Here is a 23,734-nt window from a genome sequence, read left to right on the forward strand (position 1 = left end):
CCAGAGAAAATTGAGACAAAAAGAGTTAACTCTTAGAACACCTGCCAGAGAATGTTGTGGCTGCACCGAGTGTGAGCTCATTTAACACTAGACTTGGCTAACACTGCTGTGGGACATTCTAGATCCTGTACATGTCCAGTTCTTGCCAACAGTGTTTAACAGAGAACTGACCAACCACTCAAGCAGCTAGCCAGCTGATCAATGCTGTTTATTTTTATGTTAAGGCATCTGGGAAAGGAGTTGTATATACAGGTATGTCTAGAGTGCTTGGCTTGAGTTAAATCTCATTTCTGACTTTGCATTTTTTATTTGAATATTTTATTTTATTTATTTTTTATTAGAAAAAAATGTCATTCAAAGAAAACCTCAGTGTATCTCATCATTTTACAGCATTTCAGACATATTTATTATACTACTTTTTTAACCTAAAAGACATAGTTCAAAGTTGTATATGTTTTTAAGTGAAGTGAAATACTGTACCCTTTTATTTGAGAAAAATTTCATAAAAATAATCCCTAAGAATGTAAACCTAAGTAACAACATTAAATTTATGGTAATTGTGACACAGTGACAGCATTACCCGAGGTACATTCAACAATATTCTCAACTTAATTTTATCTGATTTCTCACCAACAACACATGCTAATTTTACCTCCTGCCAGTTGTACAGTAAGAATATTGTGACATCTCAGTTTCTTACCTTAAATTATTGTATCCACTTGCATAATGGACAAGAGTAATTATTGCTTGGAGGTAGAAGTTTGGTTCTTAGGGGATTTTGAAGGGGAATACTTTAATTTTCCCATCAAAAGTAATAGCTTGCTTTTTTCTTCTTAATGCCATCAGATGCAGCAGGATCTACTCTACTTTTCTTTCTCTTCTCACTCATAGTACTGTAGGGTATAACAAAACATTTGGTCACAATACTGTAAACACTTGTCGTCGAGTGATGAACGCTGGGTCCATTTACCGAGTTTAATATTTCTAGGGTTACACCACACAATAACAAATAATAGGAGCATGGGTGTCTGCTAGGGGGCATTGCTCCTCCCTGGATCAAGCCTGTATCCTGAGAAAGTAGTGTTTGGTTGGGTTACATGATTAATGTGGTCATTTTTCTGAGATTAGAAAAGTAGGTGCAGTATGTGAGGTGTGGGTAGATTAGGTCAGTTACCACAATTAACTGAGGTAAGACTCTCCCAAGTGGTTTGAAACACCGGTAAATTTATATCAGGTCACATAGAGCAGACTATTCATCCCACTACTACAGTTTTGTACAAGATACCATTGTGACACTGACCACTTCTGTTTTGGATTCACTAACTTACTCTGATGGAATAAATGAGGTTGTAAGGTAAAAAAGTTTGGCACAGCTTTTATTTAAGAAACTGATGTGGTTTTATATAAAACTTTGTGTCATAGCTCTGTGAGTTTACACCAAGACAGTGCATAGTCTTGGTACCGTGATTTTAGATCAGTGATCGGTTTTATTTTATGGCATTTTTTGATCCAGTTCACTGTACAGGTAAACCTTTATTATGAGGGGGTTAGGTTCCTGAAAACCCGATCGCTGGTCAAAATATTGTAATGAGGATCATTATATCATGGGATAGGTTCCTGGCCAGTTGGATCCCCACATGTATCACCGTAAAAACTTCCAACAATACTACTATCAACATAAAACAATTTAACAACACTAATCACATCAAATAACTCCTATGCCCCGGTTGACGTTCCGGAATGTGTACCTTTTTGCGGCATTGTCATCAGGTTCCAGCATGACTATTGAGTGTCACACCACATGTTCGGCCACAGGGAAGCTTCCTCATTATAAGTACAGTGCCTACTTTTTTTGTTTAATTTTCATTGTTTGTCCATTTTATCATGTTGTAACAAAGTAATATTGCTAAAAGTAGTGTAGTATTACTGGAAAATATTGCTATGATTATGTTATAAATGTATGTATTTGTGGAATTATTATTCCGATAATTATTTACCTGGTATATGCATTACTTGCTCTACTAGACACAAACAGCCTGGCGACAGACTGCGTGTGTGTAGCCGAGCACTTTTTATGAAAAATAATGCAAATAAAGTATTCTAAATGAATTATTTATAAGAAATAAGTATACTGTAATGATCAGTAGATATATGCATTACTGGCCATCCCAGACACAAAGGCAAGCAGAAAATGGCCAATACTAAGTACGAAGTGACCACGAGCGCTAGCCATCAAAACACTGTCCCCTCACCTCCCTCACCACTGCGGCCACTGGGAAGTTTCTAGAGGGTCAATACTGTATATAGTTTTCTTATTTCTTTTTTATTGTTTTATCATTTAAAAAGGTTAAAAATTAATTTTGGATAAGTTTATTTTTCTCGATTTACCCCACGTGAGGGGGTATGGCCAGCGGCACCCTAGCCCGGGGGGTAGGGGTTAAGAATGTCCTTCAAGGCTAAAGGGACTCTTAAGGTGGAGTAAAGACAACCTGAGTCCCACACAGAATTTGGGGAGTCTGAAGAGTGGGGACTGGAGGTGTAGCCTTCATTCTCAGTGAGCAAAACGCTTGCCAGACATTTTCAGAGTTACGCTGCTCACTACAGTCATAAAAACACGATAATAATGATGGGGACGCAATTCTTTTATGAAAACATAAGAAATGTTGTGATGGAGGTGTGGTAGGGGATTAGTGGGTCTCATGTTACTGACCTAACCTGATCAATGCAAGGTGGAGGTGGCATGGGAGATTAGTGGTCTAATGCAATGTCAGGTCACCCACTGTCAGGATGGAGGATTAGTGGGTCTCATGAACTGAGGATGTCTTGAATAAAGACAAAGCTAAGTAACAAATTATTTATGGCTAGCAAAAAAGTATATAAACTTTTATTCACAACACCTGCTCTAATTGTGTTAAAAAATGAATTTGGTACCATTGCATTTATGGAGATACATTCCTGATGATATTATTTTTTACCAATGAGATATAAACAGTATTGTACCATATGAACGGTACAGGTATTATTAAGCTTACATTATTACAGTAACTTATCTTTATTCATTAATGAATAACAAATAAACAATATTTTATCATGAATGAGTGAGAGGCAGATGTTGTGATATGGAAGGGAGCTGACCCTTGGAGGGGGGGTCACACAGTCAGTTTCTCCTCCCAATGGTTGCTTCCCTCTCTCCCTCCCTCCTTACCTCACACCATCTGTAAATGTGATCCTCAACAAATTCTCTACCAGGCTTTTCCAATAAAAGATCATTAAACAAAATATTTTGACATGATATATAAGAAATGTTGATACCAGAATCTATAAAATCAGTTATAATAAGGTTGGAAACACCATTTTATACTAAAATAACCCTGAATAATTTATCAAAAGTTTAGTCAAATTCATATATTTAAGTAACTAAAAATGTATATGTTAGAGGCATGTACGGTGCCTCATGAATGGAGCTGTGTGTCACAGTGGAATTTTTTACCCTGTACCGTGGTGTTTTCCCGAGAGTAAGTGACGCAACTCTCGCGGTCAGACACAAGAGCTGTATTTATTTATGCAAACACCACTGTACACGTACAATATATTATAAATACCGTATTTTATGGCATATAAGATGCACGTTTTTGTCTGAAAAATGGCTAAAAAATCGACCTTTTACATTTTCACACTGTGTTCTTGACTGATTGTGTTCTGGAACAGAACTGCAATGTACAGTACAGTACATCACACTCTATATGCAAAAATAGCATTGAGCGAGGGAACAACCTTGTACAGTATAATGGCAGCGGAATATGAACTAAATGCACGAGCCTATGACCCAAGTTACCCAATCCCACGCACGTGCCTGGAACATGGGGAAACGTGTAGATGCATCGGAGCATGATGCAATCTCTCAGAAATTCCGGAAAATTTGTTCCCATGCCGAGAGCAGAGATATTTTCTTTGAATATTTCAGGACAATGCGCAGAATTTCATCAATGGAAACTTGTTCCCTTGCCTTGAATGGAGAGACTTTTCCTGGAAATTCCCAGATGTCTGAAAATTCATTCCAGCTATTGGAGAATTCTGGGGACCAGAGATTTTGGCTACCGGTAATGTGAAAATTATTGTATTAACAGTGATGCAGAAGAAGAGATTTAATAGGTAGTCAAAGTACAGTACACAAATAAACACTTCAGAAAGTGGCTGGACCATCAAATCATATTCACCGTGGCCTCAGCCACCTCAAGATCCTACATTGTGTACCTCAGGAGCCAAGTGGCATAGAGAAGTGAGATTGTGCTTTTTGTTATCCAAAACTAAGTTCTTTCATTCTATAAGAGGAAAATAAATTTAACAACTTTTATCTTCTCTCAAAAATGTGTCATCTGTGAGTGGATAAGCTTACACCCTGTAGGACTGTCAGGGTTAGAGCAACGCACAGACTGTGTAAAGGAGGAATATAAAAATATACAAGAATTTGTGTAATACAAACATTTTTGTGAGTGCTCCTGTCACCTGGCAGATGATACAACAATTGGAATTATTATATAAAACAAGATAATGGTTCTAAGGAACCATGGGGGTTGGAAGTTAAGGTAAACCAATGAACAGTAGTCATGTAACTCCTGGTTTCTGTTCATCTCATAACCCCTGAATAACACAAAGGAGTTTCCAAAGTTTTTCCCCAACACCATACAACATACAATACTCACTAAAAAGTAAATTCTGTATGAAGGACTTTCAATCCCTACAAATTGAGTTTACAAATCCTCATACTGACAGGTGAAACCATCACACTTAAGTTTCAGGAATCTGAAATACATGGGATCAAGAGACTTTCGTAAAGTCTATAATTTTTGAAGTTTGAGTTATTTATTCCAGCAACCCACAAATATATGTTTAATAAAAGTCATCAATTTTTACTTTGCGAAAGTGCAGTCTACATCAGTCATTGGTGTGGGACGAGCACACCAGTACAAACAACCTGTCACAAACCAGATATTTTCTATAAAAAAAAAATTGTGTTTATCAGTGTATTGCTGATAAAAATAACAATCTTTATTGGTGAAGCAGCATGAGTGAGCAGCATCTCAGAGGTGAGTGTTTGCCTGGCTCACAATGTATTATGGACGTCATATCAGCCAGTGAATGGGCAGGAAACAAGAAAATGTATATTTATGATATCTGCAATTTACTGAATATTGTACAGTAATATGAAGACTATAGCTGTTTAAGGGTAGTTAAATTAATTAATTTCTTAGATTTCATCTCTAAATATTAAATGAGTACTGTAATTACAGCCATCCTGTGAGTAGAGCTCATGTAAACATTCGCTCTTACACACACTGCCAGTCAGTCCAATAATTACTGTACCCAGAAAGCCCAATATAAACTTTTTACTCCAAAGATTTATATGGAGAAAATGCAATAGTATTATTGTCACCTTTTATCCTTTATTTGTTCATGCTAATTAACTTATGGTAGTGTAGTTTAAATCTTGAAAACTTAAGTTTCTCCTTTACGTCATACATTTTTGTGGTTCCTGCACCACAGTTTACTTGCTGACTGATCCTTATCCAGTTTATGGAGGACTTCCCATTCTTCTTTAATATTACTACAGTAGAGTACAGTACAGTACAGTACAGTACCATCGCTTTTACATTTGTTGCGAGACAATTTAAAAGCAGTAAGTACACCTGGTTTGAGTTTACAATACATACTTTCTGAAGGAAGGAATAATAATGTGGACAGGTGACACCGATCAGTGGCAACCCAGGTTAGGTCAGCAGATGAGATTTGGAGGGAACTTGAAACTTTTAAAATATTTTAGAAAATTTATCAATTACAAAAAGAGATTTTGAGATTCATGATACTCAAGTGTATCAATTTACTTGGCTTTAGCTGGGCAGTAAATTTCTTTTCCTCAATATGCAATATTTGAAAAACCAAACTATTGGTAGGCAATGATCACTAGGAATGTAAACTAGCCCGTCCTACTTCATTATCTGTGATTATGAAATTTTGATACTATTTCTATTTATGTATTTGCCTTGCATTAATTGTTTTTAGCCTTCTAAACTTTTAGTTTAATTAAGTGGCTGTTACATCGCCAGGAATGTAATTACCACAATCAATCAATCATTATTTGTGATCATCAAATCACAAGCATTTCATGCAAACAGAAAAACTTAAACTTGCACACTGACCAGTCACATAACAAACCAGTACTAGTGCAATATATAAGATATGAATATCACTTGTCTTCAGTACCCAAATACCAAACATAATACAAGCAAAGTGTCAAAAGCCAAACTTTTGTTATATACTTTATGTAAATACATAGATAGAATGAAGAGTACAGAAAACACTTACCCTCCACTGTCTATGTACGGCTACCACCAGGGAACTGAGAAGCTAGAGGTGAGGTTTATGGGCTTGGAAACCAAGTGAAGCTTCTGAGTTGACTCCTGACTTGTGGCCTCACAGATCTTGAGACAAATATCATTCAGGATTTGAATATAAATTGACTGGATGAGGAGAGTGTTGTAGCATACACTTTGTCCATGTGGATAATGTGTCCTAATGCTAAGAGCTGCAGTAATAGTTGGTTCTGTCTGGATGCCTTTAGTAGTGGTACACCCCACAGGTCACTTATCAGGACTCACAGGCCTTAAAGAATTATTAAAGATTTCTTATCATTTCTTTTTGATAGTTCTCTGTGATTAGTAAAAACTCCTAATTTATCAATCAATGTGTTAATTTGTAACTGTATTATATATATATATACAGTATATATATATATATATATATATATATATATATATATATATATATATATATATATATATATATATATATATATATATATATATATATATATATATATATATATATATATATATATATATATATATATATATATATATATATATATATATATATATATATATATATATATATATATATATATATATATATATATATATATATATATATATATATATATATATATATATATATATATATATATATATATATATATATATATATATATATATATATATATATATATATATATACACATATATATATAACAATAGTGACCCCTTGTTTAACTTAACACCGGTTAACGTAATTTCGAATAACGAACTGCCTTCCATAAGGATCTTCAATTCGTTAACAAAAAAAATTCGGTTAACGAAGTTCTTACAAACCGACCTCAACATGTTTTCGCTTGCACTGACCGGGCAACCAGCTTTAGTATCAGTCCGCCAATACATTAATCGGTTCTAGGGCTTAAATTCCTTACTATTTTAGTAAATATCAAGAAGTTTATACTATTCAATAATTTTAAAAGTTTAATATTCAATTTTTTAGTCATTTTAACAATTATTGAACAAAATTGAAGGTAAAGTGACTAGTTTAATGCGCGGCATCCAGCCTCTTAACACAGCAAACAGGCGTTAGTCTCTCTCTGTTTTCACTGGAGGTAACATCTTGCTTGAGACTCTCTTCAGCTAAATGCTTTTTTTCTGTGTTTCCAAGCAAATTATTGGTCATTTTGAAATTTATTTTACATATTGACAATATATAGTGCAGTGCAGTGTTATTTTAAAGATAATATTCTTTATTTACAGCTAGTTTAACTTTGAAAAATACGTGTTGACATTGTTTGAATCCAGCATGGGGCCTAAGAGATCAAGAAAAGCAATTTCAATCCAAATAAAGCAGGAAATAATAAAAAAACATGAACAAGGCATTAAATCAAATGCGCTATGCAAAGAATATGGCATGTCGGCAATTCTTGCACAAAAAGACAAATTTAAAGAAGTGAACGTGAGAGACAAATCTACAAGAGTTTTTAAAAGTAGATCCCTAATCGTAGAAACTGAGAGGCTACTTATCATCTGGATTGGGGAAAAACAGATGAAAGGTGATTCAGTTTCTGGTGATTTCATTTGTGAAAGAGCCAGGGAGATTTATGAACATTTAAAGGCAGATCAGCCTGGTTCTTCAGGAACAGAATTTGAAGATTTTCGGGCTAGCAAAGGCTGGTTCGAAAAATTTAAGAAAAGAAGTGACATTTTAAGTGTTGTTAGGCATGGTGAAGCTGCTAGTGCTGATAAAGAAGGGGCAGCAAAGTTTTTAGTTGAATTTAAAAAACTGATGGAAGAAGAAAATTATCTTCCACAGCAAGTGTTCAATGTGGACAAAACTGGGCTGTTCTGGAAAAAGATGCCCAAAAGAACATTCATCACCAAAGATGAAGCCTCTTTACCTGGGCATAAACCCATGAAAGACCGTCTCACTCTATTGCTTGGTGCCAATGCTTCAGGGGATTTCCGACTGAAGCCTATGCTTGTCTACCACTCTGAAAACCCCAGGGTGTTCAAGCAACAGAAAGTGGTAAGAACAAAGCTTGGAGTTTATTGGAAGTCCAACCGTAAGGCATGGGTGACAAGACAGCTCTTTAATGAATGGGCTGTTGATGTGTTTTGCCCCTCTGTCAAGAGCTACCTAACCACCAATAAACTTCCTTTAAAGGCTCTTCTCCTCATGGATAATGCTCCTGGACATGACCCTGACCTTGCCAGCAATTTGGAGTATTAATTTGACTTGGTGAAAGTGTTGTTTTTGCCTCCAAACACTACATCAATCATACAGCCAATGGACCAGAATGTAATCAGCAACTTCAAGAAGTTGTACATGAAGAAAATGTTTAGGAGGTGTCATCAGGCAACTTCCACTGATCCTGAACTAACACTGAAACAGTTCTGGAAGACACAATTCAACGTCCTGGAGGCTGTAAAATTGATTGTGTCATCATGGCAAGAAGTCTCCAATAGAACCCTCAATTCTTCATGGAAAGCACTGTGGCCATCAGTAGTCCATGATTTTGAGGGATTTGAGGAAGAAACAGAGTTGGACCAAGAGATTGTGTCCATTGGTCAGTCATTGGGCCTTGAAGTGGAGGAGAAGGATGTGGAAGAGCTTGTGATGTCTCATGAGGAGGAACTTACTCCTGATGACTTGAAGCAACTGGATGAGATGTTATGGGTAGAGGCTGACAGTGGTGAGGAGGAAATTGAAAGTGATGACCATATGTCAGCTAAACAGTTGAAAGATGTGATTTACTACTGGGAGAAGTTCAGGGAACTGGCTTCAAAGCACCCAGAAGTGGAAAAAACTGAACTAACTTTGTGTCATGTTGAGGACTCAGTGGTCTCCTTCTTTAAACATAAGTTAATGGTGAGGAGGACAGATGCCCCACAGACCACAATTGACACTTTCTTCAGTAAAAGGCAGAGGGAACAAGATGCTATCCCTCAGCCTTCCACTTCAAGAAGGAGAGAGGATGTTCATGGTGGAGAATCTGTCAGTCCAGAGGTTCCTGACATTTTCATGGAAGGTGACTAACCTTCCAAGAAGCAGTAAAATGCTTCTCCTCCACCTCCACTTCCTTCTCTTCTCCCTTCTCCTCCTCCACCTCCCACTTCAAATGCACATCATCATCATCATCCAGGAGCCTTCTACATACACACCTCAAAGTAAGTGAACTTTTCTACCATTTTTGTTGAATTTTAGGAAATTTTCGGTGAGCTGGAACCAATTACCCAAAAACCCATTGAAACAATGGTTTCGGTTAACGAACTTTTCGGTTAACGAACAACCTGCTGGAACGGATTGAGTTCGTTAACCGAGGGACCACTGTAACACCATCCATCATCACTACGGATCGGTAGAGTAGTTTCCGAGATTCTCGTGCGGACATACACACAAACAAACAAACACACAGACATACTTCTTATGTTTATATATATATATATATATATATATATATATATATATATATATATATATATATATATATGAGCAAGTTACACTGTAAATGTGCTAAAATGTTATTATTTTGAATGAATTTTGGAAATACAGTATACAGTATTGAAATTAAACCACCTCTCCTCCCACTGAATGCTGAAGAATCCCCTATGCACAGGAACCAAGTAGCCTACAGTACAATGGAGCAAGAGTGTACTCTACAGTTCAGTGATGGATTATATCTGAAACAGCATAAAAATAATTGGTCTACAAGTATTTACTCTCTCAGACAGAGCACTCGAGGATTATGCAAGGTGGAAAAAAAAACATTGCACAGTACTAAAATTTTCTAATGACTGCTGAATAAGGTTAAAATACATCATCTAATATTCACTGACCATTAAATCTTGAAGGGAGTTTGAATCTAATTTCAGTGACAAATGTGGGTTTTCTCAGTCAGAGCCTCAAAAAAAAAAAAGCAGCCCCACGCATCACATCTGAGTGACTATTCATTTATATATCACTGAAAAATTATAAGCAAACTCCACTACAAGTGAATATCTACCCATCTACTGTATAGGATGTGGAGTGGCTGGTTTTCTCCTCTCATCCTCACACTATAAGGATGGGACAAGTAAACAGGTTCTTTAATACAGTATCAACCAGTATTAATGTACATAAATTAAGTGTTTTTCTACCTTGTGCACCCTAAAGTAAAGCTACGGTACATGATCCAATGACAAGTGTAGGAGCTTGGCAAAACACAATAAAGGAAATAAGTGTTGACTAAGAGATAAAAGTATTACATCAGAGATTAGTCTTCATGGTACATGTAATTTGCACTCGCTCCTACACTAAGGCATATATTTAAATTTACTGCCTGGTGACTGGCAATTATATTTGAAGCACTAAGTTAAAAGACAAAAGCATTTAAAAAATATATTGAAATTCTTTTACTACTTTCTGCTATTATACTTAATATGTAGTTTCTTAAATTACTTTCTTTTCTATAGCTATCTTAAATCTATTCTCTTACCATTGTCATGCTCCAACATCTCAATGTTATGCATTATTTCAATGTTTCATTATTAAAAGATGATAACCTTTACATGATGATTTTTCATGATGATGGAAACTGCATACTTATCCACTTTCAACTTCCTCTTCAAAGGAGATGTTAAACACATGAGGCATCAGTCACATGTTATATGGAACCATTTCATCAGAGAATGAAATACTGGTAATCTCTTTAAGAAAAAATAAAGAACACTATAAGGTCAAACATCAGTACAGCATAGAGTACAGGTAATACCATTATTTTGACAATTTGTACTAGGGCAACTAATCTTGCATCCAGGAGAAAATGTCCCTCAATTTCTTTAAAACATATCTTCATCTTCTTTAATATGGAGCTGATCCACATGTTCTCTCTTCGTGCAGTCACTGCCAGGTGTCCATGCAGCTGTGTTTGGGTAGTGAACAGCATTACTGGACCTCTGTGAGTTATCTCCATACTTGGTTAAATCTCCACAGCCAGCATCTAGACGGTTTGAATGTAACAAATCACTCAAATTTCTACCATTCTTTGACACCATGTCCCTCATATTGCACCCAGAAAATGGTCCTCCCCCACTGTGGTCAACCGGTTTAGAAACATCTCTATATCTTCTCTCATCATGAGACATATGAGCATGTGCCATACACTTTCTCTCATCATAAGACATACCAGTGTTTTGAAGACAATTTTTCCCAGGAATACTGCAGTTGTAGGAATTATTAACCTCCTCCTCCTCCTCATCATCATCATCATCATCATCATCCTCATCATCATCCTCCTCCTCTTCATCATCATCATCGTCATCATCGTCATCATCATCATGTAACAAACATTCGTCATCAGACTCTGACTTTAGAATTAGCTCCTGGTCCTCTTTCTCACACTCAGTGCATTTGAAGGGTCCTATTCTCTGCTTTTTAATTGGAAGATAAATTTTCTTCAGAAACAGGTTATGACATTCTACACATTTGAAGGATTTCTCATAATGTCGTTTCTTGTGTTGATTGAGAATACTTCTCTGAGAGAATGATTTGCCACATTCACTGCAAGAAAATGGCTTTTCACCCGTATGAACTCGGGAGTGTTGCACTAGATAGACTTTCTTTTTGAAAGCTTTATTACATACTGAACATATAAAGGGTTTTTCACCTCCATGTACTTTATCATGCTCTTTTAGAGCTCCCTTCAGAGCAAAGGACTTTCCACATAAAGAGCAAGAAAAAGGCTTTACACCACTATGTCTCTGTAGATGCTGAACCAAGTTACCCTTCAGTGAAAAGGCTTTGTCACACAAGTCACATTTATGTGGTCTTTCTCCAGTGTGTATCCTCACATGCTGAACAAGGTAGCTCTTCTTCAGGAAAAGTTTGTTGCAGTCAGGACACTCATATGTTTTCCTGTCAGTGTGCAGCTTCTCATGCTGAACAAGATTACCTTTCAGAGAGAATGCTCTATCGCAATGGGTGCATTTAAAAGGTTTTTCACCGCTATGAATCCGCATATGCTGATGAAGATATACTTTTTTGTTGAAAGTTTTACTACATTCAGGGCAGCAATAAGTTTTCTGATCTGTGTGAAGCTGCATATGCTTAGTAAGATTACCCTTCAAGGAGAATTCTCTTCCACATACAAGACAAGCATGAGGTTTCTCCCCCGTGTGGACTCTTACATGCCGTGTGAAATCAGCTTTGTTTGAGAATATTTTACTGCATTTGCACACAAAATTTTTACCATGAATAGATGGTAACATCAATTCCTCCGGCTGTATGCGTTGGGAGAACATGGAGTTATCTTGAGAATTCTGATAAGAACAGTCACTACCATACATCATGCTGCTAAGAGTATCTCTGTTCATATGCATCAAATACTTTTTACTTAGGTTTTTAAGTCTACCATAAGACAAGGTCATAAACAACTGATCAAAGTCCATCTATGCTTTCATGTGAGAGCAATACTACAGGACTTGAAGCTTTTCCTTCCCCCTTTAGTTATTCTTCTGTTTTGTCTTCATTATTGTGAATATGTTTCACACATTTCCAATGAATCAATCATTTCCTGTAAGATAAAAAGATTAATTAACCTTTCACACAATAAAAAACAGTCAACTACATAACTAGACTGACTACCTGGCTTACTCTTAAATGAGGCAAAGTGGATACATCATGTCATTACATAAATTAAAAGTGGAACCCATAAGCCCAAAGGCCTGTTAGGGATAATGTAGATACAGCATACTAAGCTTTTGGTCCCCATGGAGGCAGTGTGGCTGCCACTGCACTTGACTGCCTTAATTAAACCAACTGTGAATTCATGAGCCTATTCACAGAGGACTGGACTGTTAAATCACTGAAGTAATTAAGACAAATGGCTTCCATGATTACTGTAAACAACCACAGTTTAGGCTGAAATTAATGTATCTGATAAAAACAACTATAAACGGGGGATTGAATCCTTAAGTTACATTTTGTGGGCTTAGAGATGAGTGAATGACCTGTGAAACTACAGTAGCTACTACAGTAGTAAGATTCAACATTTGCTTAATGGGGTGCATTATCTCATGGTACTATTAACATGACACAAACAACTATTTGTTGCTGAAAGAACCTACCTTGCTATCTAGAAGCTGATGCCTTGAACCTGGTGGTTGCTTGAAAACCAATGAAGTTATATGGCAGGATTCAAGAATCATGAAGGTCATTGTGATCCCCACCTGACCACAAGGGGTTCCACAGAACCCTTCTTCTGTCCCTGCCAATTGAAGAATTCCTTTAGGATGGAGTGCGGGCAACCAGGTAATTAGCACGTCTCAACAACTACAAAATGGGATTTTGTTAATTTGATCCACCATTTATGGCTGGAGGAGACTCCCAATATATTTTTTGAGACAGGAATCAGTTTGGGAAATATGAGAAGGTCAAATGTAAAGTGAAAACCACACAAGAGAATCACTGATTTTGTAAAATTAATGTTCATGACGGAAAAAGTAATTTAGAGGTAGTACGGTAAACCCTCGGGATCAGGTTATAGCGGACGCCCTGACCCTACCAGACAAACCCTCAATAGATGTCCATTATCCCCAAGGAGTTGTCCAATACAGTAGTTAGTCCAGTGGTTCTCAACCTGAGCCACGGCAAGAATTTAGGGGAGCCACGGCGAGCTGTTATAAATTGTACGTTTCCAAATAATGTTGGGAATCTGAATTAAACAAAACTTGTATTACTTATTTTGACTTGGCAGGAGAATTATTATTCTTTTTTTGTCATTTTGTTTAATCGTAACGACAATACAATTTTAATATTTACATACTCTGGTGCTATTTTTTTTTTTTTTTACGGATTATTTAAGATTTCACAAGTCCAGTCCCTGTCTGTGTGACAGGCGCTGGACCGAGCTGCTGAACTCACTTGTTCAGTACGTGTCCGTGTGTCATCCCTTTGCAAGTGGTGATAGTACCGAATGATCTCAGTCTGGCCTGGGATACCATCACGAAAACAGTGGAGTGTATTATCTCTGAACCATATATTGTGTTTGAGCTTGACTCAAGCATTTTATTTTTCAACATTATTTGTGGGGTCTGGGAGAAAAATGAAGGAGGCCACAAGGATGTTGAAAATTCCTCAAGGGGGGAATGGAGTGAAAAGGGTTGAGAACCATTGAGTTAGTCACTGCAAAAACAGTAATACTGTACTGTATGTAATAAAGGAAAACAAACAAGTTTAAAATTACTAAGAAACATGAGGATTAAACAACCATGATGTTATGCATTTTTCTATTCATCACCACACTCCTTTATACTGTCAGCTATGCAATATGTTATGCTTATTTTTCAACTCATAATTTTGGGTAGATATACAGTACGTTTAATGCTAGGGTTAGTCTGCGAAAACCTCGTATAACTCGAAAACGCATAAAGTGAATTCTTAATCTTATGGGTAAAATGGGTAGGCTTTCCACAACCATTTCTGAAGCTTCCCCAACCTTGATTCTGGTTCTTTTTCATAACAGACACACACTAAAAGACAACAGTAATACTATAAACGTTGTGAAGATATCATTACAATACCCTAATGCGTTTTAGAAATAAATAACAAAAATATATAAGATACACAGAACTATAAAATAATAAAAATGTCAACATACCATTTCACAGGTGATCTATTCACCAGTTTTCCCCCTACTCATATTTTGCACACAACACATTAATTCAACTGTGGTAGAAGCATGGTCCTCGTATAATTTTTTTTTTTTTTTTTATTTATTTATTGGGCACTCCCCTACATCCTTGTGTAAGGTGAAGCGCAGAAGCGTTTACAGCGCCCAGCAGGGAAGAATGCTAAGTTCATGCTTGCCTTTATGTCTCATGAGTTAAGGGTGTAGAAGCCTGAAGAGTCAAGGGCGTAGAAGCCTGAAGAGTCAGTGGTTTATGTCATCAAGTTACTGGAAGCTCCAACAACTTTCCCTGAATATGAATTCGCAACTTTCGACTTACAACAGGTACCTACTTTACTACTAGGTGAAGAGGGACTAATGGGGGCTAGGAAGTATGCCCAAACAACTTCCACCGGCCCGGGAATCGAACCTGTGACATCTCGCTTGCGAGGCAAGAATGGTACCGCTTCTACCACCAATCCCCCCCTCGTATAATTGTGAATTCAAATATATAGTAAGTGCGCATAGAGAGGTCAAGTGTATACATAATTTTCTTAAATTCATTTTTTTTTACTCGGTTACATACACTCACAATCCTACGTACAGAATGTACATAAAAACTATAATAATAATTATCATACTGTGTTAAGTTTTAGCTGTAAACGGGTTTCCACCGTGAAGCCGTGTGGTGTATTTGTGTAGGTGGGAGGGTCCGTAGTGTGGAGCACCGCTGTTAGGGAACATTGCTAAGGCGAGTATCGAAGCAGCTATAGTCTCCAAGAGCTGCGATGCAGTGTGTATACTGACTTATATTATTTTTGCCCTTTTTATGCTTTCATAATTGTTATTTAAATGCTTTCATTTTTGCTGTTTATATGCTTACAATTTTAAGTTTTAATATTACAGTGTATAGATAAAGCTTCTTTTAGGGTGAATCTAGTGCTCTGAACAAAGGCTAATGTTTATATTTATGGACAATCAGAAGGAATTTTAAGAACATACCGTACCTGAAGCATTAATGGAGGATCAATGTAAAATATTTTGTTACCAGTAATGTATTTCTAATTTATACAATAGTAATTAATAAAATCTCCTACTTCAAACTATCTGGTACAGTACCACATATCCAGCCCTCTTTTTCCCCTGTTAGTTTAAAATAATTACTGGGAAATCGGTTTTAATGGATTTTCGGCTTTAGTGACAATGGTCTTCACCCATTTAGTCCGTTACCCTGAAGGTTTATTGTACAGTACACACACAACCTTAAATTTACCCAAGAGCCACACTAATGGAACTCTTTATTAGATCTTGTCATCAAGTTAATGACCATCCAGTAGCTCCAAAAATAGACTTAAAACATATCACTCTTATGAACACTGTAGTACAGTTATTCCTCAATATACAAACTTCCGGTATAAAAAATTTCATGCTACGGTGATATCCCCGTTAGCCGGAACAATTGGTGCAGAGCTCTTCCGGGAAGGAGAGATTTCTGGGTAACGAGACGACTCTCTCAGAGCCGGAAAAAATACCCCATCCCCGAAATTTTCTGGATAACAGGAAAATTTTATCAAAAGTTCCAGAAATTGCTCATTACATCATCTCTCAAACCTGGATAAAATCCCCAATACCTGGAATTTTTCAAGGTATTATTTACTCCTCACATTTACTGATACAGTATACAGTATATTATTTTTTCTTTTATTTATTGGCATTATTTTTATTTATTTCTGTACCTTGGTAATACAGTCCTCAAACGCGAACAAAATACTAAATTCCTCGGAGTTATTATTGAGAAACTTAACTGGAGAAACCACGTACAAGCCATTCACAGCAAAGGCGATAAACAGTGCGGTATCATGTATCACACTCGACAGTCACTCACTCTCACAGCAATGAAAGAAATCTATCATGATCTTGTTTACCAACACCTGATACACTGTCACACACTATGGGGGGCCTCTGGCTCTTCAAAAATACAATCCCCGGTTACTGCACAAAAGATTTGTACGGACAATGACCTACTTGATAAAAACAGATCACACAAACGAGAAATTTGCCAAATTGAAAATGTTAAAATTCGAAGATATTAACACCTACTGCTGTGCCCTCTTTGTCTACAAATCTACCAATCACTTGCTTGACAATAATTATTTCCAGTTCCGGAATAATCAGAGATACAACTTAAGGCACCCAGAGCTACTAAGACCACCCCCCCATGTGCTCCTCTCAGTCCCAGACCTCTATAAACATCATGGAGTGAAGGTGTAGAACAACTTACCCCCACCCATCCCAGCAAAGACTACGCTCCCTTCCTTTAAATCATCTCTTAAAAAATATCTATTGTCTAAGTATTAATATTTCTTGTAATACCTACTATATATACAATACCTGATTTTATTGTACCATCAAAACCGTTTTATCGGAAATTATCATGTAAATAAATAAGAAATTACCATTGCAATAAATATATTTGCCAACTAGACAAAATCCTGACAGCCCTGTCCTCCTGTTCAACCTTAATACTGTACAACCCATGTTGTACTGCTCCCCCATTATATTTATGTTTTTCAATTCCACTGTAAATTATGTACAGTGGTCCCTCGGTTAACGAGCACCTCGGTTAATGAGATTTCGGTTAACGAGTTACCTTTCATAAGATTCTTAACTTCGGCTAACGAGCAATCCCTCGATTAACGAGTTTCTTACAAGCCGACCTCCACATGTTTTAGCTTGCATTTGGAGATCCACCATCTGTAGTATTAGTCCGCCAATACAGTAATCGGTTCTAAGGCTTAAATTCCTTACCCTTTTAGTAAATATCAAGAAGTTTATACTATTCAATAATTTTAAAAGTTTAATATTAAATTTTTTAGTCATTTTAACAATTATTGAACATAATTGAAGGTAGGGTCACTAGTTTGTGGCACGCCATCCAGCCTGCCAACACAGCATACAGGCGTCAGTCTTTTTGTCTTTTCAGTGGAGGTAACATCTTGCTTGAGACTCTCTTCAACTAAACACTTTTTTTCTGTGTTTACAAGCAAATTATTGGTCATTTTGAAATTTATTTTACATATTGACAATATATAATGCAGTGCAGTGTTGATTTAAAGAAAACAATCTTGAATTACACCAAGAGAACTAAAATTTTATGGGTGAAATGGCACCATGAGGTGACTTCTCTTCCACCCCAATGCCTTCTCTTCTCCCTTCTCCTCCACCCTCATTCTAATCCCCATCATCATCCAGGAGCCTTCTACATACACACCTCAAAGTAAGTGTACCTTTCTACCTTTTTTGTTGAATTTAGGCAATTTTCGGTGAGCTGGAACCAATTACCCAAAAACCCATCTAAACAATGGTTTCAGTTAACGAGTTTTTCGGTTAACGAGCAACCTTCTAGAACGGATTGTGCTCGTTAACCGAGGGACCACTGTATATACTTATAATATAAATTAAAAAATAAATAAATATTAATAACAATAAATAAATAAAATAAATATACTGTATAATGAAGTGATAACTGTGGTAACATTCTGAGATGTTCTTATTACCACCATGTTATTGTACTATTCCAGATGTTACTAAATGTTACATTGTACTGCGCACATCATTGTCATTCCTAAAAAAAACCTTTAATTCATATTACGCTACGTAACATTCAAATCCACCGCGCTTGTAGATTCTCAGAAAACGGGAAACATTGATAAAGAATAACTCGCTTAATGAATGTTACGGAATTATTTGATGAATTATATCCAACTACGGGTATATAATATTAATTGTATGTATTCATAGCATTAAGGAGAACTCAAGGTATCTATAGGATGGTTGAGAGAGTCCATTTGATCTGGGCTAGATCCGGGCTAGTGTATTATCCGGGCTAAGTGTAGATCGTAGTTTGAAGGTCATACTATTTACGTCTGTGAACGTTTAGCAAAAATAACTTCCGCAGATATCATATGAAAATACATGAGAACAATGATCTGGAAAAAGGATAAATGTATCAGACCTATGTGAGGTGTTGGAAGTGATCCAGAAACTATACTTGAAAGGAAATATCCTGTATGCATCGGTGTGAACTTAATACACCTCGTATTCTCGTGTGACGTATACCCACGACATGTACAGTGATCAGAGAATCTTATGTCTGTGTTCAAATAGTGCAATGTGTGAGAGGAGGATCCCTAATTACAGTTTTAAGTGAAGTGGATATACCCACGCTAGGAACATTCGGCTTTTGTTTCAGAGTAGCGTCCTTTGTAACCAGACTACAGGTTTGAGTTGATGATATAGCCCAATTAATTTCCCCAGGAACTGTCAAACCTGAGCCGAATTCTAGTATGTAAGTTAGGATTAAAATATGTATTTATAAGACACAACGTTACAATAAACAGGAAAGTGTTCATGTGAGAACCATAAGAAATCAAAGTGAAAATTAAAGATTGGAAACTGCAGGCCTAGTCGGTGGGAGGAGCGTGGGGCATCGGTCTTCAGTCGTGCCTGCTCCTTCACCAACACAGGTCAGTGAACTTCATCGGGCTGTATTCAGCCCTAAAACAAGACTTATATAGCAGTTATTACAGCTTAAAACTTTGCCTGATGTATAAAGTGAAATAGTAATGTGTTAGGGTGTGTGATAACGGCCCATCAGGCATTATTTCTTAGACAAGCCTGCTCCTTCACCAACACAGGTCCCCCGTGCGCTCAGAACTCACTAGAACGGCGGCCATTACCCACGTGAGCGTCCCACCATGTGAGATGACTACTCCCAGCAATGCTACTCCACTGTGAACCTGTGGATTCCCGGCATACCACCACCCTTGAGTAGGAATACATAATGGAATGCTTGAGAAACTCACCGGTCGTCACTTGGAGCGACCTATAATACCAGGCGTAGAAACAGTACTGGGCTGTGTGCGAACGAGGTGCCTGAAAGGGTGTGCCTAGAAATCACAAGGAGTCCCATACTTGCAGGTGTGAAGTATAACCGGGGTGTGGTGAGATGATGTTACAAGGTTGTGAGATGGTGCTATAATGTATAATAACCTAAGGTGCTACATTCCAAACAGGTGGAGCGGTCTGATGTGTTGGGTATTATGGTAAGAAGGGATGACCGAAGTAAGGAGGTCACTGATTGTTATGAGCAAAAAGTATGTGGATGACACGCAATTAATGTAAGACGTCTGTTGGTGAGCAGTGTAACTAAAGTCATAGTTGTTCTTCTGAGGAAGGCCAACGCTTCTTGTATTTTGAAGGAATGCAATGTTTTAGAAGGAATAAATTAGTTAAGACATGTTATTGTTTCACTCTTCTTTCCCTTATCGATTTGGTCAATGAAAAACCTAACCCAATGCCTAGTTCACTCTGCAAGCTACCTAACGAGCTACATACTGCCCACAGGGGGTCTGGTGGCAGCAACCTTTAAAATTAAGACTATAGTTAAGTTAGACCCCTTAGAATTAGTGACCCCAGAATCTGGCAGTATAACATAATAATTCCTTGAGATAAATGTATAGTATATATCAGGTGCCAACAAGAGAGCTCAGGTTCTCAACCGGCTCAGCTATGTTAATATCGTTATTATTATCCACCCTCTATGTGTTTTACTGGCTAAATAAACTGTTTCAATTCAACACCTGAGGTGTGTCCAGGGTACTTAAGCCAGGGTCCAAATGCTTAAATATTTATCTCATTTAGAGGTGTCAAAACGACTCATATATTTTTATTTTTTTTAAATACCAGGACCATATTGAAAACACTAAACAAAATGGTTTACCTTAATTTAGGTTTCTTTAAACTTAATTACATCACAAAAGATGTACAATATTTGTACAATATATCTGACCTGGTCTACAAACAATGCTGTTTCCACTGAACATGACCTAACTGCAAACCATCACCTACGGTAACTACTGTGCCAGTGTACAGTATAGTACATCATAGTACAGTACATCACAGAACAGTACAGTAGAGTACATCACAGTACAGTACATCACAGTACAGTACATCATAGTACAGTACATCACAGTACAGTACAGTACATCATAGTACAGTACATCACAGTACAGTACATCATAGCATAGTACATCACAGTACAGTACAGTACATCATAGTACAGTACAGTACATCATAGTACAGTACATCACAGTAGAGTACAGTATAGTACATCAAAGTACAGTACATCATAGTATAGTACATCACAGTACAGTACATCATAGTACAGTACATCACAGTACAGTACATCATAGTACAGTACATCATAGTACAGTACATCACAGTACAGTACAGTACATCACAGTACAGTACAGCACAGTACAGTACAGCACAGTACAGTACAGCACAGAACAGAACATCACAGTACATCACAGTACAGTACATCACAGTACAGTACATCACAGTACAGTATATCACAGTAGAGTACATCACAGTACAGTACAGCACAGTACAGTAAAGGACAGTACAGCACAGTACAGTACATCACAGTACAGTACATCACAGTACAGTACATCACAGTACAGTACATCACAGTATAGTATATCACAGTAGAGTACAGTACAGCACAGCACAGCACAGTATACTACTACAGTACAGTACAGCACAGCACAGTATAGTACATCACAGTATACAGCACATCACAGTACAGTACATCACAGTACAGTACATCACAGTACAGTACAGTACAGCACATCACAGTACTGTACAGTACATCACAGTACAGTACAGTACATCACAGTACAGTACATCACAGTACAGTACAGCACAGCACAGTACAGTACATCACAGTACAGTACAGTACAGCACAGTACAGTACATCACAGTACATCACAGTACAGTACAGTACATCACAGTACAGTACATCACAGTACAGTACATCACAGTACAGCATAGTATGTATAGCATCATGCATAGTACAGTGCACACAGTACACTACATCACAGTACAGTATATCACAGGCATACCTCAGTATTAGTACAATAGTACAGTAGAGTACAGTACAGTACATCATAGCATAGTACAGTACAGTACAGTATACATCATAGTACAGCACAGCACAGTACAGTACAGTACACACAGTAATAGCATACAGTATAGCACATCACAGTATAGTATATAGGTATATCACAGCATAGCATATAGTACATAGTGCAGTATAGCATAGTACATATCATAGCATAGTATAGTATGGTGCACAGTACAGTACATCACAGTACAGTACATCACAGTACAGTACAGTACATCACAGTACAGTACAGTACATCACAGTACAGTACAGTACAGCCCGGTACAGTACATCACAGTGCAGTACAGCACAGTACACTACAGCACATCATAGTACAGTACATTACAGTACATCACAGTACGGTACATCACAGTACAGTACATCACAGAATAGTACAGTACAGTACAGCACAGTACATCACAGAACAGTACATCACAGTACAGTACAGCACAGTACAGTATATCACAGTACAGCACAGCACAGTACAGTACAGTACAGCACAGTACAGTACAGTACATCACAGTACAGTACATCACAGTGCAGTACAGTATATCACAGTACATCACAGTACAGTACAGTACAGCACAGTACAGTTCAGTACAGCACAGTACAATACATCACAGCACAGTACAGTACAGCACAGTACATCACAGTACAGTACAGCACAGTACATCACAGTACAGTACAGTACATCACAGTACAGTACAGTATATCACAGTACAGCACACCACAGCACAGTACAGTACAGTATACAGCACAGTACAGTGCACATCACAGTGCAGTAGCACAGTACAGTGCAGCGCAGGCGTCAGCAGCAGCACAGCACAGTACATCACAGTACAGTACAGTACAGCACAGTACAATACATCACAGCACAGTACAGTACAGCACAGTACATCACAGTACAGTACATCACAGTACATCACAGTACAGTACAGTACAGCACAGTACAGCACAGTACAATACATCACAGCACAGTACAGTACAGCACAGCACAGTACAGCACAGTACATCACAGTTCAGTACAGTACAGCACAGTACAATACATCACAGCTCAGTACAGTACAGCACAGTACATCACAGTACAGTACATCACAGTACAGTACAGCACAGTACAGTACAGCACAGTATGTCTAAAATAGTTATCCACTAAACAGGTAGGAAGTATGAAATGTTTGCTTGCCTGATATGGTAAAAATAGGTTGTGCTGATTTCAGGCCATGATACATATACAGGCACATCCACTATACATACTGTACAGTATACAACATCTATTTTCTTTCAAGTAACAAAAGAATCCCTGACATTTACCATTTTAATGCCGGTACGCCAGAGTGGTGTGATGTGAACACTCGGCAGATGGGAATGAAGTAACCCTGAAAAATAAACTCTTATTTACAATTATTTACAGATAATAGACAAACAAATACAGTATGTCAAAATTAATTAATCAGTGTCTAGTCTAATACATTTAATTACATTAATTTTCATAAAATGAACTGTCCACCAACTTTAACACATTATATATTCTAAGAATTTTATGTGTTTTTTCTCCTCCACTATTTTTCTAAATTGTCGAATATTAACAAATACAGTAAAACCTCGATTAACGACGGTAATGTGTCCTCCAATATTGCAGTGTAAGGTGAATCATCATATTGTGAATCATTAACTACCATTAAAATAAAGCAATAATAATGAGATGCGTTTCA

General features: G+C 37.1%; 1 protein-coding gene across 9 annotated transcripts in view; it reads right to left on the minus strand.

The window, feature by feature from the left end:
- Positions 1-291: 291 nt before the first annotated feature.
- The window catches only part of LOC121853405 (gastrula zinc finger protein XlCGF57.1-like), a 44,714-nt gene continuing 21,271 nt past the window's right edge, over positions 292-23,734 (minus strand). For 5 of the 9 annotated variants that reach the window (XM_042347483.1, XM_042347482.1, XM_042347487.1 and 2 more), the window contains 3 exons: positions 23,334-23,398; positions 13,476-13,615; positions 10,143-12,922 (listed from right to left, as the gene is read on the minus strand). In XM_042347483.1, the coding sequence (XP_042203417.1) occupies positions 11,190-12,797 (1,608 nt within the window). In that variant the 5' untranslated portion in view covers positions 12,798-12,922; positions 13,476-13,615; positions 23,334-23,398 and the 3' untranslated portion in view covers positions 10,143-11,189. Of the gene's footprint in view, positions 894-6,363; positions 6,661-10,142; positions 12,923-13,475; positions 13,616-23,333; positions 23,399-23,734 lie in introns of those variants that run through there. The other 4 variants (XM_042347488.1, XM_042347489.1, XR_006086316.1 and 1 more) reach the window with 3 other exon arrangements.

The sequence above is a fragment of the Homarus americanus genome, unplaced genomic scaffold (genome assembly GCF_018991925.1).
Source record: "Homarus americanus isolate GMGI-L3 unplaced genomic scaffold, GMGI_Hamer_2.0 scaffold4896, whole genome shotgun sequence".
In the NCBI taxonomy this organism is placed as follows: Eukaryota; Metazoa; Arthropoda; class Malacostraca; order Decapoda; family Nephropidae; genus Homarus; species Homarus americanus.